Source organism: Mesoplodon bidens (genome assembly GCF_964165515.1).
Source record: "Mesoplodon bidens genome assembly, chromosome: 3".
In the NCBI taxonomy this organism is placed as follows: domain Eukaryota; kingdom Metazoa; phylum Chordata; class Mammalia; order Artiodactyla; family Ziphiidae; genus Mesoplodon; species Mesoplodon bidens.
The window spans coordinates 169,219,412-169,236,630 of NC_138178.1; the positions used below are offsets into that span (position 1 = coordinate 169,219,412).

Consider the following 17,219-nt stretch of genomic DNA (forward strand, 5'->3'; position numbering starts at 1 on the left):
AAAAGTGTTAGAAAAAAATTTCAAGACACCAATAGCACTCTGGTGCTGCTTCATCCCCTGATAACTTCCTAGTTATAGATTCGAGGCTGTGCACACACCAACCACCACACCACACCCGGTCCCCCAACCACGGAAAACTGGGAGGAGGTCACCAAGATCGGGGAACATCCCCTTCACCTTGCACGGCATAAACGCCACCATGGGCCACACTTCTGTTGCAAGGCTGTGTGTGTGTGCACGTGTGTGTACACGTGCACGCAAAGCACACACACTTTGGACTGCAGCCCAACTTCACTCACTCATTTTGGTTCTGTTCTAATGGCACCTTACAGCGTAACGGGAGTGGCTTTACTGAGGTAAAAGGGCTTTCCTTTCTTTTCAAAACACAGTGAATGCAAAAGCAGGAGGGAAAAAAGCAGAGAGGTTAAAATAAACGCTTATTTCTTGTTGGACCAGGAAGAGTGTTATTTAAAACGGGGAACCAACGGCTTCTCTTACCAAGACCACTGGCCTCATGCACAGCCCTTAAACAGCCGCTGGGCACATCCCTAGTTTTCCAGACTAATGTGAGTTGGGTAACAGAGTAATGGTAGGTTTTAGCTCAGGCTCTCTAACAAAGACCATGAATCTTCTCCTCAGGAGCTACTAGGGTTACATACAAAACAAAGAAACAAATCCCACAACTGCCGCCCATGTTCCTTATGAGTCACCATCTGGTTTTCTTCTCAACGTGAAAAATCTATGACACACATAACACACACATTGACATGTTTTAATTTCACCTTTATCTTAAAGGAGCCACATAAATTAGGGAATTGTTGAGTGACAGTTAAACGCTCATTTTGATTTAGGTAGATGGGTGTTCAAGGGCCAGCCCTGACTTGCTGTGACCTCAGACAAGTTACTTCCCTTCTCTATGCCTCGTTTTTCCCATCTGTAAAATGGGGATTATAGTAACAATGAGTGTTCATTATGGGCTTAGGATGTGTGGGGCTCTGAGCCCAGCGTTTTACATGAACCCTCACTGAAGCCAAATGACTCTCCCTCGTTGTAAAGGCAAGGACGTGGGGCTAAGGGTGGCTTAACAACTTGCCTGAAGTTGCACAGTGAGTGCCGGAAGCCAGACATCGTGACCCCAGTTCTCAGTGTGAGTGTGAGGCACTATGCTGTACTTCCCTCCAAAGGCTGCCATTTCTGTAATCATGGTGAGGAGTAAATGGCATAAAATGCGTACAACATTTAGGACAGACCAGGCACCTCGTACGTGTTCAATGAATCTTAGTTATTATAGGTCCGGGAGCCCTTATCTGAAATCCTTGAAGCCAACGTGTCTTGCAATTCAGAATTTTTCAAGACAGAATTTTCGAGGGAGTAAAAAGGCAACCCACAGAATGGAAAAATGTATTTGTAAATCACGAACTTGATAAAGGTTTAATATCCAAAATACATGAAGAACTCCTTAAAACCCAACAACAAAAAACAACCCAATTCAAAAATGGGCAAAGGACTTGAAGAGATATTTCTACAAAGATGTACACATGGCCAACAAGCACAAAACTACAATAAGATACCAGCTCACACCCACTGGGATAGCTATTTAAAAATAAAAATAAAGAGTTGGTGAGGATGTGAAGAAATTGGGAGCCTTGTGCACTGGTGGCGAGAATGTAAAATGGTGCAACGCTGGGCAAACAGTACGGAAGCTCCTCAAGAAATCAAACAGAACTTACCGTGTGATCTAGCAATTCCATTCCTGGATACCTACGCTAAACAACTGAAAGCAGGGATTCAAACAGGTAAATGTTCACCAATGTTCACGGCAGCAATATTCACAACAGCCAAAAGGTGGAAGCGTGAAAGCAACCCAACGCCCATCGGCAAATGAATGGATAAACAAAATGTGGTCTATGTATATCATATGTACAACGAAATGTTACTCAGCCCTGAAGAGGAAGGAAATTCTGACACATGCTACAACACGGCTGGACCCTAACAAACAAGCCAGACGCCAAAGGACAAATACTGTCTGGTTCCACTTATCTGTAAGTACCTAAAATAGTCAAATTCAGAGACAGAAAGCAGAATGGTGGATACCAGGACTGGGGGACGGAGCAGATGCGAGTTAGTGTTTAACAGGCACAGGGTTTCAGTTTGGGATGAAGAAAAGTTCTGGAACTAGATGGTGGTGATGGTTGCAGAACAATGTGCATGTACTTAAATGCCATTAAGCTCTACAATTAAAAATGGCTCTGTGGTTGAGTTTTATGTATAATTTACCACAAAAAGAAAAAAGAGAAATAAAAAAGATCTACGAGTTGTTCCCACGTTGCCTTGCACACAGGTCGGGAATGCTCCTGGCCACGCGTCTACCGTGAGGGCACTACCTTGCTCCTGGTGTCTCTGCGGGGATCACAACTCAGTCCACGCCTAAGCGGGCTGCAACCGGCACCCACCATTCCATCCAATACCTACATTATACACTTACGGATCCACAAAAAGAAAAAAGCTCACTTCCATCTGGATTCTTCTCATGCACATCACAACCTGCAAGCTGATCTGCCTGGCCTGGCCTGGCTGTGTTCCCTGTTCCAGCCACAGGAACGGAGGGCGAGGTGGCGGGAAAGGGCTGTGGCTCTCAGGCTTGGCCTGAACCACGCAGTGAATTCTGGGCAGTAACACTAACGAACGCAAGTACGTAGAACTCAACCAAATTCCTCAGGATTAAAATACGTATACTTTTCTCTCCTTCAGTTTAGAGAAGTCAGAGTGAGGGGAAAGGAAGAGATTAATTTAAACTCTTATGAAGGAAAACTGAATTTTTTTTTCTCATTCTAAGAAACTTATACTTACCTTCTTGTTCCTACGGCAAAGGCATTCCTTTTAGTGCTTGGTTTACTGAGTTACAGAAAGGTTAGGTCAAAGCTTGAAATAATGGAATTCTTTCTTAACCAATACTGCATTGGAAGTGTGTCCTAAAACCCTGGAAGCCGAACATTCTGTCCACTTGACTTCAGAATAACCAAATTCACTTAAGGAATGTGTCAAATGTGTCACAGATAATCCAGGAGCTGGAAAACATCAGTCAGTGTGGCAGAATTTCAGGCAAACACACTGGTATTATTTAAATCAGAAAAGAACAAGGCAATTGTTAGTAGACGACTCCACCGGTAGTAGATGGGAAGCATAACTTGGTAAACAACATTTTATCATATTAAAGTATGCATTTTCAGATGACCATGGAATTAAAACATTTTAAAGACATTTCTGCTACAACTATTTAAACTTGACCTGAATCAAAACAAGAAAAGAAAGAGGCAGAAGGACACAAAGTGAACTGACCATAACTTTATTGGAGATTTACTTGGCTACAATTATTACAAAAAAAAAAACGACCAAAGGTAATTGTGACCCATAAGGTGCAGACTGCAAATTTCTGCAGCATGATTACTGTATGAATGAATTACATCATGTTCCTTAAAAACAGCTGCAGCATGTGATGGTAAATATTCTTCTGTCAATCGAATTATATATGTGTTAGTTTTACTTGATTTTAGTCATTTTCCTTCACTCTATTTACAGCAGAAAAGCCAGAAATTTCACTTCCTGTTCACCTTTGCATTTTGGCTATGTAACCTGCTGCTGCAGTGAATTCTGAGTGCATCTATAAAATTTAAATTGTGGGTGATGTCCAAATAAAAATGGACTAGAGAAAAAAACAATTAACGATGAAAATATATTTACAAGTTAGCTTCAAAAGATCATTTTCACTGCTAGTGGAAAATACAATAGTCTCAATGCAAATTCCCTAGATATTGCTACTGGCGAATCCAACAACTTTTAAAATCATTTCAATATTCTTGGTCTTAAACATATCTTAAAAACTTCTCATGTACAATATAAAATAAAGAAATTTATTTGGAAATAATTAAGTTCCTGAAAAGTAATCAGTGGTTGAAAAAATATACCTATTTAAATGTAATTAAAATAACCATATAGGTAATAAACAAGACATGAGTTTCAATTCCGCAGCTAACACAAACTGGTTCGGGGCACTAAAAGAACTTCAGATGCAGTTGAAATGAAGACATCAAGGTCTCCGTTTGGTGGCTTAAATTTTGTGTAAAAGGATTAGACACCCTAACAGAGGAAGACAGAAAGTTTTAAATCAACTGGGCCTTAAGACTGAACTGTGGTAGGTCTGGGTCTCGATTAGTCTCTGCACTCTGCAGTTACACAGGCTGATGTCAGGTAATGACTAAAAGAGCCGACCGCTGGGTGAATAATTGTATTTATGAACTGAACCAACAGAACCAAAGTAGCCTCCAGTCTCTTGCTATTTAGGCACGGCAATTTGAATCTTTCTGAGGGCAAGCTATTATTAAGAGAGGAACAATATTAGTATTTTAAAAGATAATGACAGGAGTGTTAGAGGTCAATCTAAATTTAATCACTTCACATAATGTAAAAGAGAAAAGAAAAAAAAAAAGTAACAAACATCTTTAAAACATAATTAAGAGTTCAGTTAACAAATCTTCGTCATACTTTCACAAACAGTAAAAATGCCACAGACAAAAATGACCTATTTAAGTTGTGCAAGTATATGACACATTGCAGGCATTATAATTATCTTTTTCAAATTCGGTAAATCGAAACAGCAGCGAGGCCAAACCACATTTTTTCCTCTCAGTTAAGCATATTTTCCTTGAAATGAGGTAAAGCATGGTACCAAGTGCAATGCTCATCTGTGCTACATGAACAGAACAGAGGGGGGAAAAGCTATTACAAAACGCAGCATAGTCAGGACTGCTGAAAGTGTATTATATAAAAAAAAAAAAAAACATTTACAGTGAAGGTTCATGCCAACTCACTTCCACACAATCATCGTAAGGAATTTCTGCAGCTGCTTTTCAAAATGCGCCTGCCCAGGCCTTCCCGCGTGTGCTGGCCGCACAACCACACCAGGGGGGTTTCCAAATCACACTCAGTCTCACGTGGCAATCACAGGAACAAAAGGATGACAGACAAGGTGGTAACGTGGAGCGACAAGAGTGATTTTTTTCCTTAATTAACGGATGGGAAACATTTCAACAAACGAAACTAGGGGGAAGTTTACAGCATTAAAAATCAGCAGCACAAAAGCGTTCATAACCATTTCATATGTCTAACTCGTAGCTTTTATTTTTTAACTTAGTAACCAGGGGATCACAGATTGCTTCAAAGCGTGAGTCACAATTAAAATCAGCTATTGTCCTCCAACCAAAAAAAATTTAAAAAGCAATAGCTAAAGTTTGCTGTTGATAAAACATTTTGAATGGTAGCAGGAAGTCTGAACCCCTGAGACTGTGTGACCTAATCTCATCCAAGTCTGAACTTCTTAGTATTAACAAAAAAATACTCGTCCTAAGGTTACAAAATATACTGAGGCATTTTTCTCCCCACGGGAATTGTAACTGTGAAACAAGCTGATTTTGGTGCCAGGAGGCCAGTGAATCCCTTAACACTGGGATTAGTGCATTAGACACAATGCAAGGCCCTAGGCTCCTGGCATCAGGTAGTTTCTAATTATCAAGAGATCTGTGATACAACTTTATGACGAATCACCCTCACCAGTGAAATTCTTATCCAGCCTTACTTGCTAATTGTATACATTTACAGTTACATAATCCACCAAATGCTCGGTTTTAAATCGCCAGGAGATCTTCCATGGAGGTTTCTTAAAAGAACCAAATAGAAATCTACGGTTCCAAATCAGAATTAAATATTTTAAAAACATGTCCACCGAGACTGATTTGCTCTCAAGCTCATTTAATAATTCAGACCTCAACTGAAGTTTAAGACTGGAGACAACAAATCACACTGGAGAAGCTTAATGTCCCCTTCACTCAGGTCTCCTCAGGAAGCAGAGCTGACTGTTTTCTGTGTGCACGTGCACAGCGGTGTTTCTCTGGGGGTAGGTGGTGCAGATAAAGCAAGAAGTACAGTATTCAACTGCAATTTACAACATAAATGCAGCATTACGTGAGGCATCACGTTCCGAATGATGTGCTACAAATTATTTAGACACCTCCGCTCAGCTTCTTGGACTTCAAGCATAACTAATGGGGCAAAAACTGCAGCAAAACTCTACTGGTATGTTGGTGGGAGTGCAAGACTGACCCACAGCTTTTAAAAAGGTAAATTAAGAGGTATTACAGTTACAGTGCAAAAAAAAAAAAAAAAATTAAAATTTCAAGCATAATACATAAACGTAGCACCAAACAGGGGGAAAATGCATGCAAAAGAACTGAGGTATTTAAATGAAGAGTGCCTACAAGTCTAATTAAAGAAACTTAGGCAAATGCCTAAAAATGCCTTTTGTCTTCCTTTTCCAAAGATGGAAACCATGAGCTAGTTTATCTCAATTAATGGCCTAAATCACAGATGCATCAAAATTACGGCAGTTTATCGCAAACGTTAACCTTTCATGGCATTGACAGCACAGCTGTGGTAGGTGAAGTACGCACGCGACACTCCGAGAAGTACAGTAAGAAATGTACGTGAGAAGACGAAGGGCAAGGTGCCCTGTTTTGCGTCTTTAAATAAGTAACCAATCCATTATAAAATCTGCAGCATACTTTAGGTGTGGTATGTCTAAAGTTTATTTTGTTAGAGCAACAGCCTGCAGGGCAAAATTATTCGCCACAAACAATTTCCATCAGCGGAACTACCTAGCAGGAGGTTTTCAGTAAAATTGGGTATTTAGCCAACGATTATTTTTATGATGGTATTTTTAAAACTCCATAGACGACCTATTCTGGTTTTGAAAATGTCTTCAGTACACATATGACAGAAATTCTCATATAATCCCGTCATAAGTCAGGTTACAACTATACTAGTGAGTTGTAAGTATCACGCTGTCTCAAGGTCTAATGCATAATAACACAATGAAGGGAATGTAAAACAGTTTGTTCCAAAAAGATCAGAAATGAAAGAATATCCATGAGGGTTTTACTCTTAAGGCAAGAACCTCTTTTATGCAAGACAACATGGCATGAGAAAACTAAAATGTGATTTGCCAACATGTCAGCCAATGTTAATTAAAAATCTGTCCCTTGCTATTAAGTGCAACAGCGACCAGGAAACATCATCTTACACGCTATAATGTGGAAAGGAAAGACAACACTGGCACACTTCTCTCGCAAACTGCATCGCTCTACTCAGCTTATCAACTATGCAGGACTGGCACTGCCACACACACCGTCGGGTGTCAAGAGCTCTCAACAGAACCCTGGGGGCTATTCCAGGTTTAAGCTCCTTGGCCTCCGAACACTAAGCAAAGCTGACAGAATTAAACTAAAACGAAACAAAACAAAACAAAAACTGTCAATAATTTCTTTGAACACTTGCTAAATGTCATCAGTAAAGCACTCTTGTGATTTAAACAAAGCAGAAGTGAGGAAAGAAGACAAGATTGTGTTTGCGCAAAAAACTAAAACTACAGTTAGTTCCAAAATTTTTATACATATGTTAAATGTTTTATTCTGTAACCTATCCTGTTATCAAACAAACTTTAAAGTCTGCCTTCAACTCCTTCCACTCACTATCAGTTTTAAATCATCCTTTTCAACTTAAATATTTTCCACCTTATTCTGCTTTTTTTGTTGTTTTTTTGTTTTTTTGTTTTTAATTTTAAAAAGGGGTTTCAGCTGTTGGGAACCTGAGGTTGATTAGCTTTGAGGCTTCGTAGGGCTCTTCTGGCCGCTGCAGATTTGGCAATCCTGTAACTTCGGCCAACACCTTTGAATTTCCCCTTTCCTACTACTTCCACGGTGACTCTGACCTTGCCATCGTAAGTTCTCTCAGCCGGGCTGTAACAAAGCCAAACAGCTTGAATTAGAAGTCAGAAGTATTTATTATTATAGTCAGTCAGCGCCGAGTTATGTACTCTCAGGCTGAGAGTCCCCGATACCAGCTGACACCACGCGAAGGAAACATGCGTCATGACTGCTGCATACTACCAACAGACAGGGCTGCCGCTCCTTCTCTAACTCAGCGTTACTTTCCACAACAAAAAGAAGTCAATCAGGCTACAAACAGCAACTGCATAAGAGCATGTCCCAGGGTAAACAGTTTTCAAAATCATTAGTTTATGGCATCTTCGAGAACTCTTCCCCCTTGTTTTTCAGTAAGTTAATTGTTTTCCATGCATATTTTTGCTTACCTAAATTTGGCGGTTTCTGGTTCCATTTCAAGCAATTCTCGCACAGGGGAACGGGGCACATTTGCAGAAAATTTTTCTGTAATCAAAATGAAAGACTAATGTGATTAATACCCTTGAAGTTGTGTTTAATTGTGATTCTGCCTCTCTCGAAGGGGAGCCAACTGTACCTATCAGCGGCCGCATCATAGGATAGTACACCTGCCAAACCATCTCCAGCGACATCCCGCTATCCATGTAAATGGCACCAGCAAGCGACTCGAAAATATCCCCCATGGCCTTTGGAACTTCAATATCCTCTTCCTTCTCTTCATCCTCCTCAGATCTCCTAAGCTATTATAGGGAGAAAAGTGACTTGTGAGCAAAAAGGCCGCTTTGAAAGGCAGTCTACAGAGACGTGTTTCTTTTCTTGGATATGATTCTTACTATATCTTTAACAAGGGTAACAACATCAAACACTTATGACATGCCAATTACACTGTTAATAGGTTCTTCACAAACATTACCTTGCCTTAAAAAAAAAAAAAAAAAGCCCTTCCCTATTTAGTATTCTATAGTCAACAAAGGAAAAGATTACTTCCAAATAAAAACAAAAACAACCCTATCACAAACTGGAAATAGTCAATAAATTGATGAAAAAAATTTTCAAATTTCACTCATAATCATAGAACTGCACACTGAAACAGGTCTACCCCCTGGCGGCTTGGCAAGGAGCAAGCAGAATACTCATCGGTGCAGGGCAAGCAAGGGTGTACACTGCTTTGGGGAGTGTAAACTGCCACTTTTTTGACAGGGAAATTCTATTTGGAAGATATTTTCCTCCAAGCTCCCCTTTTATTAAACCACTTAATAAATGTCCACTATGACATAGAACCGGACACCTAGTAGGTATTCAGATTAACAGAATAAAAACTCACATATGTATCAAACGCCTTTTAAAAGTTCATAATTCTTTGATGTGGCAATTCCGTCTCTAGGAATTCATCTTAAGGAGGTAACTGGATATTTAAGTATATTTACCGCATCCATGTTGATTACAAACCCTAACAAAAAATACCTTAACCATCCAGTTGCGAAGGACTGTTTAAACACGTTACATTATAGCCATATACTCGTTAGCGTGCAGCTACTGAAAGTTGTAATCCCAATTATTAACGATCGGGGAAAGTCACCCACAATATATTAAGTGAAAAGAATAGGGTATGGTACACTATGCATGCTATAATTTCATTTTATATTGTACATAACTTCATGTCTATGTGCATTAGCAATAAAACATCACAAAATGTTAATTTCAGTTATCTGTATTTTCTAAAATACACACACATTACTTGTGAAAGAGAAATAAAAAGAAGAGGCAATAGTAATTTCTAAATGGATGGTTTAGCCACACCAGGTTCTATATAATAGATGCTGACTACTGGAAAAAATAAGGTAGTTACTGTTGTGGATGGGAATTTTTAAACTTATCAAGTTTAAGTCTCTCCTTTTACAAATGAGGAAACTGGGGCCCAGAGAGGTGGAGAGACTTTCTTAAGATCAGACAGTAAGTTAGAGAAGCCAGACCATGACATTCCCTATCAGTTTTTGTGACTTCTATACATATGTTTATATAAATGAAGGGAAGGAAAAGAATGAACAAAAACTAACAAAGCCAGTATGTCCAACTGTCATCAAAAGAGAACTTTAGGTTTAGCTAATTCCTCAACTTCTAAGCTTAAGTATTTCTACAGAATGAGACTAGAAATAATATTGAATATATCTGAGATGGTTCTAATTCCTGGTCTCACTGCTAGCTGTGCTCCAACTCAGACCACTGATCTTGGAAGAGTGTGCAAGGCTGAAAGGCGAGAGGAAGGGCACTGCCTACTGGTCCCCCTTCAGCACGTCCTCCATCCCGTTCAACGGGCTTGACCCTTCTGCCCTGTGGCTACACCTCAAAACCCAGGCTCTTCATTTCTCTCACAGGAAGCCAAGGAAATGCACTACTCCCTAACGACGGTTTGTGCGATTAAAAAACAGGAACGGGGCTTCCCTGGTAGCGCAGTGGTTGAGAGTCCGCCTGCCGATGCAGGGGACACGGGTTCGGGTTCGTGCCCCGGTCCGGGAGGATCCCACATGCCGCGGAGCGGCTGGGCCCGGGAGCCATGGCCGCTGGGCGTGCGCATCCGGAGCCTGTGCTCCGCAACGAGAGAGGCCACAGCAGGGAGAGGCCCGCGTACCGCAAAAAAAAAAAAAAAAAAAACAGGAAGGTACAAATTAAAGAAAGAGTAATTAAAATGGCTACCAGAGTTATGAATGAATTCCATGACTTATAAGAGATCTACAGAAAGAAGAACAAAGGAATCAGAATGAGGAGAAGAAGAAATGAAAGTGCTCTCCTGGGTACCCAGGTATGTGGATGGATGTTAGTGAAGGATTAGAGGAGACTGGAAAGATCTCAGCAAAATCCTTTCCTACAAAATTTCAAAATAGTTCACAAACACATTAGAATTAGCTCCATCACCAAAGAACCTTTGGCTGAACTTACAGTAGAAACCTCTCAAATTCCAGTCCTTAAAAATTTAGAAGTTTGGTTTTTAAATGAGCTTTTCCCATTTCAAGTAGAAGCAGAATATACATTTGTGATGCTTACCTGAGATATCAGCAAATACTTCTGACCTATTTTAAACAGAAAGAAAGACAGAACCAACCACGCCGAGCTTTCACTGAGGTTAAAGCTTCTCTGGGGGCAGGGGGAGGGCTGCAGCTCTCTGGCGAGCCTAAATGCCAGGAGCCCGAATCAAGGACTGGGGGTGGTGAAGCAGCTGAAAGCCCCTTGGCTTTCTCTCGTCGCCAGAATGACCACAGTATGAGTGGTCAAGTTGAAAAGGCCTCCCTGAAGACTGCGACCCATTCAGTTTTCCCTGGAAAACGCAGAGCGTGCTGGGGACCACAACCCTGGCCTCCGGCTGGCTCTCTAGACAGCTATGTCGAGAACCCTAGTCGGAAGGCTTATTTTAAACACTGACTTCAACATATCTTAAAATGGCACTAACCTCAGAATCCATCCCTTGCATTTCATTCTTCTCGAGCTGAAACTGCACAAAATCATCGATGACGTGGAAGAGCTCAGGAGAAACTGCTTTAAAGTACTTGTGGTAGTCATACTTCACAGCCAACGATGCAAAGATGGTGTTGTTGACCAGAGCCGAGCGCAGGTCAGTCAGGACCCCTGGGGAGTGCTGTCGTGGGTCTTCATAAAGGTGCTTGGTTATGAGGTAGTCCAAAATTGCATCTCCCAGGAATTCTAAGCGCTGGTAACAATCTGAGGGAAGATCCAAAGTGAAGCCCTGAGCTCCGGCACAAACATTTACACAATCTTCAAATAATAACTCAGATAAAGAACTGATCCCCCAGACACACTGAAAAGACTTTTATTACGATTCATTTTCATGTATATTCTTCGGTGACAAAATTATTTGACATCGTACGGAAGCCTCTGGAAATCAAATTCTAATGACAAATTAAGCATATTTCTTACATAGAAATTGGGGCCATAAAATCTTTAAGTGGCCAAAAGACTAATGCTCGTTAAGAAAAACGCATTTCCCAAGTGACCTCATCATCACTGAACCCTTTCCCTTCGGCACTGTGCTGGCCAGGCAGGTGCTGGGGCACCACTCTAAAGGCTCCATCACACGTCGTCACCTAGCAACGAACGCCAGACCCTGCACGTGGCCCTTCCCCACGCTCTGCTGTCAGCCCTGCACCCTGTCCACTCACACTCTGGGAAGTGTGGGAGTGATACCACGCCTCGCCACTCCTGGGTTACATTTGCTGCACAAGATGCCAGTTAGTACAAGACAGTTTTCCTCTCAACTTGAATGAAAAATGTTGAATTTGACACAAACCAAGAGGCTGAGAAAGGAGAGTCGTGGAGCAAAGACCTTAAGCAAAAATGATCGACGTCAAAACGTGAGAAGTTATGGACGCTGATCAACACCTCTTATCTTCTCACAGTGATTACAAAGAAGCTGTTCAGGTGAGATGAACTGGGAGATTGGGACTGACACATCTACACTATTGATACTGCTATAAACATAGACAACTAGTGAGAACACACTGCACAGCACAGCACAGGGAACTCTGCTTAATGCACTGTGGTGACCTAAACGGGAAGGAAATCCAAAAAGGAGGGGAGATACATACGTGTGTGTGTGTGTGTGTGTGTGTGTGTGTGTGTACCTGATTCATTTTGCTGTACAGTAGAAAGTAATACAGCATCGTAAAGCAATAAAAATTAAAAAAAAAAAGCCGTTCAACTGTGGAAACTGAGGCGGGAACAGAGATAGTGAGCTGCCGCCGCACAGCCGATGAGCTCAGAAGCAGGGGCCGAGGCAGACTAGAACCCAGGGCTCCTGCCAGTAGAGCGCGGTAGAAAAGGAGGCCTCGTTTCTTCTCCACAAAGAAAAACAGGTTTTAGTTTCACCAGTCTTTCTAGTCCAGAGTCAGATAATTTTTCACTTTTGGTTTTACATTTTTCTGATCATCTTAACCTACACTGTTTTTCTTATACAAACTTTATACTCGGCTTTGGTTTTCTGAATTCAAGCGCTTATTACTCTGACACAGAAAAAAAAAAATACAGACTTTAGCTGTTTCGAAACCTGAAGCCGATTTTGGTCTTCGGCGCCTATTCTCCCTTCTAATCGAATGGACTGGGAGCCTATTAAATAAAGGAGGGAAAAAAACACGGAGCACAGCGCGAAGCAGAAGGTGACATCAGAGTCAGAGCAATGCAACCTTCCTGTGAAGGAGTTTCTTTTTAATCGGTTCATCTTTAGATTTTAAAAGACCTTAACGGGAGGGGCCTTTTTGTTCAGGAAGAACAATAAAAAGATGTGGAAAGGCATCCAGAATATACGAATAAATTATTCAAGAACCAACAGCAGCAGTGACCGGGTATCAGAAGGACAAGGGGGTAGCACAAAATGGCAAAAACACACCAAAATACTAAGGCCCGAACCTGTCTAATTATGCTACGTATCAAATGACAGAGACACGAGGAGCTGAGACAGCTCCGCTCCCAGCTGTCAAAGGTAAGGAACAGTGCACGCTCCCGAAAAGAAAGGCTCCTTTCCCTTTCCTGTGCTTCCTCCCCCCACCGTGGACACTAAGCTCTAAGGCTGTCCATGCACAGATTATTCTTTTCACATGATTCTACAGAACAACTCCACGAACACGAGGCCTCCTTTTCAGAGCAGTGAGCTCTGGTCCGGGGCTCATCTTACCAGTGATAGTGTTGTAGTGGTAGGAGGCGTGTGTAAAAGCCTGCAGTAGGTAAGCCTTATTCTTGAATCTGTAGTTGATTTTCTTTTCGAAATTTTCAAACCCCGAGATGAGGTGACTCAGGGTCCTATCTGCATCTGGGTGATCAAACATGCACCTCGGTGGAATCTCCAAACACCCATACTCCACGTCCTTCAACACAGAGGGGCGGGGGCCGGCCCCACAGGTGGCAGCGCGGCTCCCTGAAAGGCTCTTTTGTTGGCTGGTGAAATTCTCCCTGGCCGGGCACATGGCCTTTTCCCGATCAGTCCTCTTAATTACTGGGAGCACCTTCAGCCCCAGCGAACAGAGGAAAAGCTGAGCAGCCCTCTCGCCACAGCTGGTTAAATAGCAGCCCAGCAGGGCTTCCACACAGTCGGCTATGCTTTTGTCAGCAATGCACTGCTCGGTGTGCAGGTCGTAAGAAATGGACTGTTTCCCTGTGTCAACACCACAGTTCTCTTCTGATGGATTCCAGAACCCCACCACAAAGTCATCCTCTTCAACAGCTTTGCTAGGATCCAGATAGCACATTGCATCCCAAGAGCTATAGTCAAAATCCTCAAAATCTGATGAAAATGGTATACTACCTAAGGAGGATTTTTTGGGCATTTTCCATTCATAGGCAGAATCAGTGGCTGAAAAAGCAGAAAGCGAGATTTTCTTGACAAAAGCTCCAGATCCCATCAACATGCTATCTATGAACTTGATGTGCTCCTGGTCGTACTCCAGGAAGTCCTCCTCATCATCGGCGTCCTCCTTGGGAGCCCCCCACGTCAGGCCCCCCTCCTCCTCCTCCTCTTCGAAGTCATCGTCCAGCTTGCCATTAGCCAACATGCAGTCTTTTGTCTGAAAGAGGGAGAATGGGGAAGGCGGGGAGACATAGCTGCTGTTTTTAAAAGGGCTTGAGACTCAATAAAAGCAAGGGTTATGGATAATTTCAAATGACAACCACAAATACTAAAAGGCAACTTTCAAATCATGGCCATTTGTTTTCAATTAACATAAAATAAGTTATTTAATCATATAAACAAAGTAAAACACGTTCTTTGAATGTTCATTTTCTAAGTTATAAAATGACCTTTATCCAGTATGAAGCTTTAAGTCAAGGATTTTATACATGGATATAAAGTTTAAAATTAAGCTCCACAAGGCAAAACTTCAGCTAAGAATTCTAACTGTAGCAGGAGACACAAGGAAAGCTCTCATATGCTGATCACTGAGAGCTTCAAGTTGGCTGACAAAGTTTTAAAATGTTTTGTAAAAGATTTTCAAATTAATAAAATTAAATTCCAGATGTAGAAAAAGCATTATCTTTGCAATTAAATAAGAGAATGATATGTAAACAGATAAAATTATTTTCTTTATAACATTAAAAATGTACAGTGGGGTTTCATAATAACGTTTTGGTCCCTATTTCCACTTCAAAGCTCATTCGCTACAATGCAAAACTAAACTACTTTGTTTGGAAACTAAAAGTGATCACTGTGAACTGAGCTATGAATTTGAGAAATTATGCTTTTCCCTTTCGGTGAGCTAGAGTAATCAGGGTAACAGATTATAGCATAACTGACAAAAAATAGAAGACAATTTAGACTAACATGAAACACAACAATCCAATTTCTGTCAGAAGATCTTTGCTAATTCCAATTTCTTTGGCAAAAGCTTATTTGTGAATGACAACCTTAATAATGGGCCAGGATTCAGTAATGATGTAACTTTTTTGCAATGCTAGAAAGATACCAAATTTCTGTTGTTCAATAAAAAAATAAATAAACAAGACTTGACTTGGGGGGAAAGGCGGGAGGGAGTGCTTCAATGAGGGTGTGCTTCAATTTCGATAGTGACAACTTTGCAGAGTATTCTGATAAAAAGGTTTTCAAACTTTGTCAACCGTTTTTTTAAATACTGCAAATATTCTCATTTTAAGCCAGACTCAAAAGAGATACAAACAGTGCATTTCTTTGAAAAGAAATAAGTGCAATGAGCCACGCCATCCATATATCTACAACTATCTGTCTGTATATTTTAATTAAAAGGTTTACAAATTTTTTTCAAGAGTAAGGAAGAAAACCAAAAAAAAAAAAAAAAAAAACCTAGAACGGTGGACACCTGTAAGGACTATTACCTAATAAAAATTACACTTTCCCAAGGTAACATGAGATGTTTTTGACTATTTGGTCCTTAAGAAAAAAAGGCCAAATTGCAACTAAAAAAAATAATAATAAAAACTAAATATTTTTAATTTTAAAAAATCCTTATATATCTTTAGTAAGATGTTATCATAACCAGACACTGGCAAAACACACAACAAGGGCTGGGTTTTATCAACAAATAAGCTGTGTGATCTTGGGCAAAGTTCATTAATGCCTTTGGGTTTCAGGGTTTTTTTATCTGCAAAATAGTGGGAGTCTACCTCACTAAATGGTTTCCAAGAGCACTTCAAGCTCTCAAAAAAAAAAAAAAAACAAAAAAGACAAACACAAACAAAGAAAAAAAAAAAACCACCAGCATGAAACTCCTCTTACAGTTCAAGTTCACTTTCCACCTGCGTTATTCCCACCTTCGGTGTTTGTGTGTAAAGCTTTCACTTAAACCTATTTGCTGAGGAGCGAGGCAAAACCTATTTGCTGAGGAGCAAGGCAGGTAGAACAGGAATGGATCCAGCATATGCTTTCCAATATCATATAATGGTCCATTTCAAGAAGTAGAAATTATTAAATGAAAATATAAACAGTATTTAATGTATTCTAAGAACCAAAGTGCCAGGTCATTTGAAATGTTAAGGAAAATAAGAACTTTATATTGTATCTTAAAATAAAAAAAATTTTTTTAATTAAAAGGACACGCTAACATCACCTCTATGCTAAATTTTTTTTTTTTTAAAGAACCAATGATACTATGAAACAGGATTTATAAGGCAGGATATGTGTTACTGGAATGTTTTCCAAAGAAATGCAGTATTTTCTCTAAAGTTCTCAAAATCTTACACATCTTCCTCTAAGGTTCTATTTCTAAATTAATAACATATAATTTTTCTAACCCAACTTGCATTAAAATATTCTCTTTATGCTTTTCCAGATAAGTTCAATTTCTGTAGTAAGTCGAATACTGCACGAGTTAAAAATATACTCAATGAATAAGTAAAAATCAAAACAGAGTCACAGAGCATGCTACCTGGAAATGAAGTAACAACGAGCCAGTTTATCATTAATGCAAAATAAATGCCTGAAAAATGAAACTGCCTGCGAGATGGCCTCCCAGCCAACCACACTGGACAGACTGCTTCCACAGCTCTCTGGCTCGCAAGGCCCTCCGAGGTGCCCTCTGGTGGCCTTCGAGACAGGACAAAATGAAGCAGCTGCAGCTAACGTTTGGAGACTTAAAGTCATTGGCAAGATTTTAAACTATTTCCAGAAAACTACCTTTATGTATTTTTTTTTAAGGTCACAAGAGGAGAAATAGTCCTGAGAAAGCCCTGAGCTGCAAAAGCAAGATTTTACTGAAATTATTTCACATACAGATTGGAGATCATAGGTCACTGAAAAGTCATTTCACTGAACAGAGCTAAAGATCTACAAGAAATCGTAATATGTAATATTAAAGTGAAATGTTACAGAGCTTTGCTTTTTTTTTTTTTTTTTTTGAGTCACAGCATCAGATACTCTTTTGCCTTTGGAAAAGGAAGATCACAGAAATTGTTCTCTATCAA

The 17,219-nt window shown here is 40.4% G+C and overlaps 1 protein-coding gene across 8 annotated transcripts in view; it reads right to left on the reverse strand.

The window, feature by feature from the left end:
- Window positions 1-3,330: 3,330 nt before the first annotated feature.
- DICER1 (dicer 1, ribonuclease III) overlaps window positions 3,331-17,219 on the reverse strand; it is a 71,163-nt gene continuing 57,274 nt past the window's right edge. For 7 of the 8 annotated variants that reach the window (XM_081229138.1, XM_081229137.1, XM_081229135.1 and 4 more), the window contains 5 exons: window positions 13,471-14,356; window positions 11,236-11,504; window positions 8,368-8,530; window positions 8,201-8,276; window positions 3,331-7,847 (listed from right to left, as the gene is read on the reverse strand). In XM_081229138.1, coding sequence (XP_081085264.1) covers window positions 7,682-7,847; window positions 8,201-8,276; window positions 8,368-8,530; window positions 11,236-11,504; window positions 13,471-14,356 — 1,560 coding nt within the window. In that variant the 3' untranslated portion in view covers window positions 3,331-7,681. The remainder of the gene's footprint in view (window positions 7,848-8,200; window positions 8,277-8,367; window positions 8,531-11,235; window positions 11,505-13,470; window positions 14,357-17,219) is intronic. The other variant, XR_014015415.1, reaches the window with a different exon arrangement.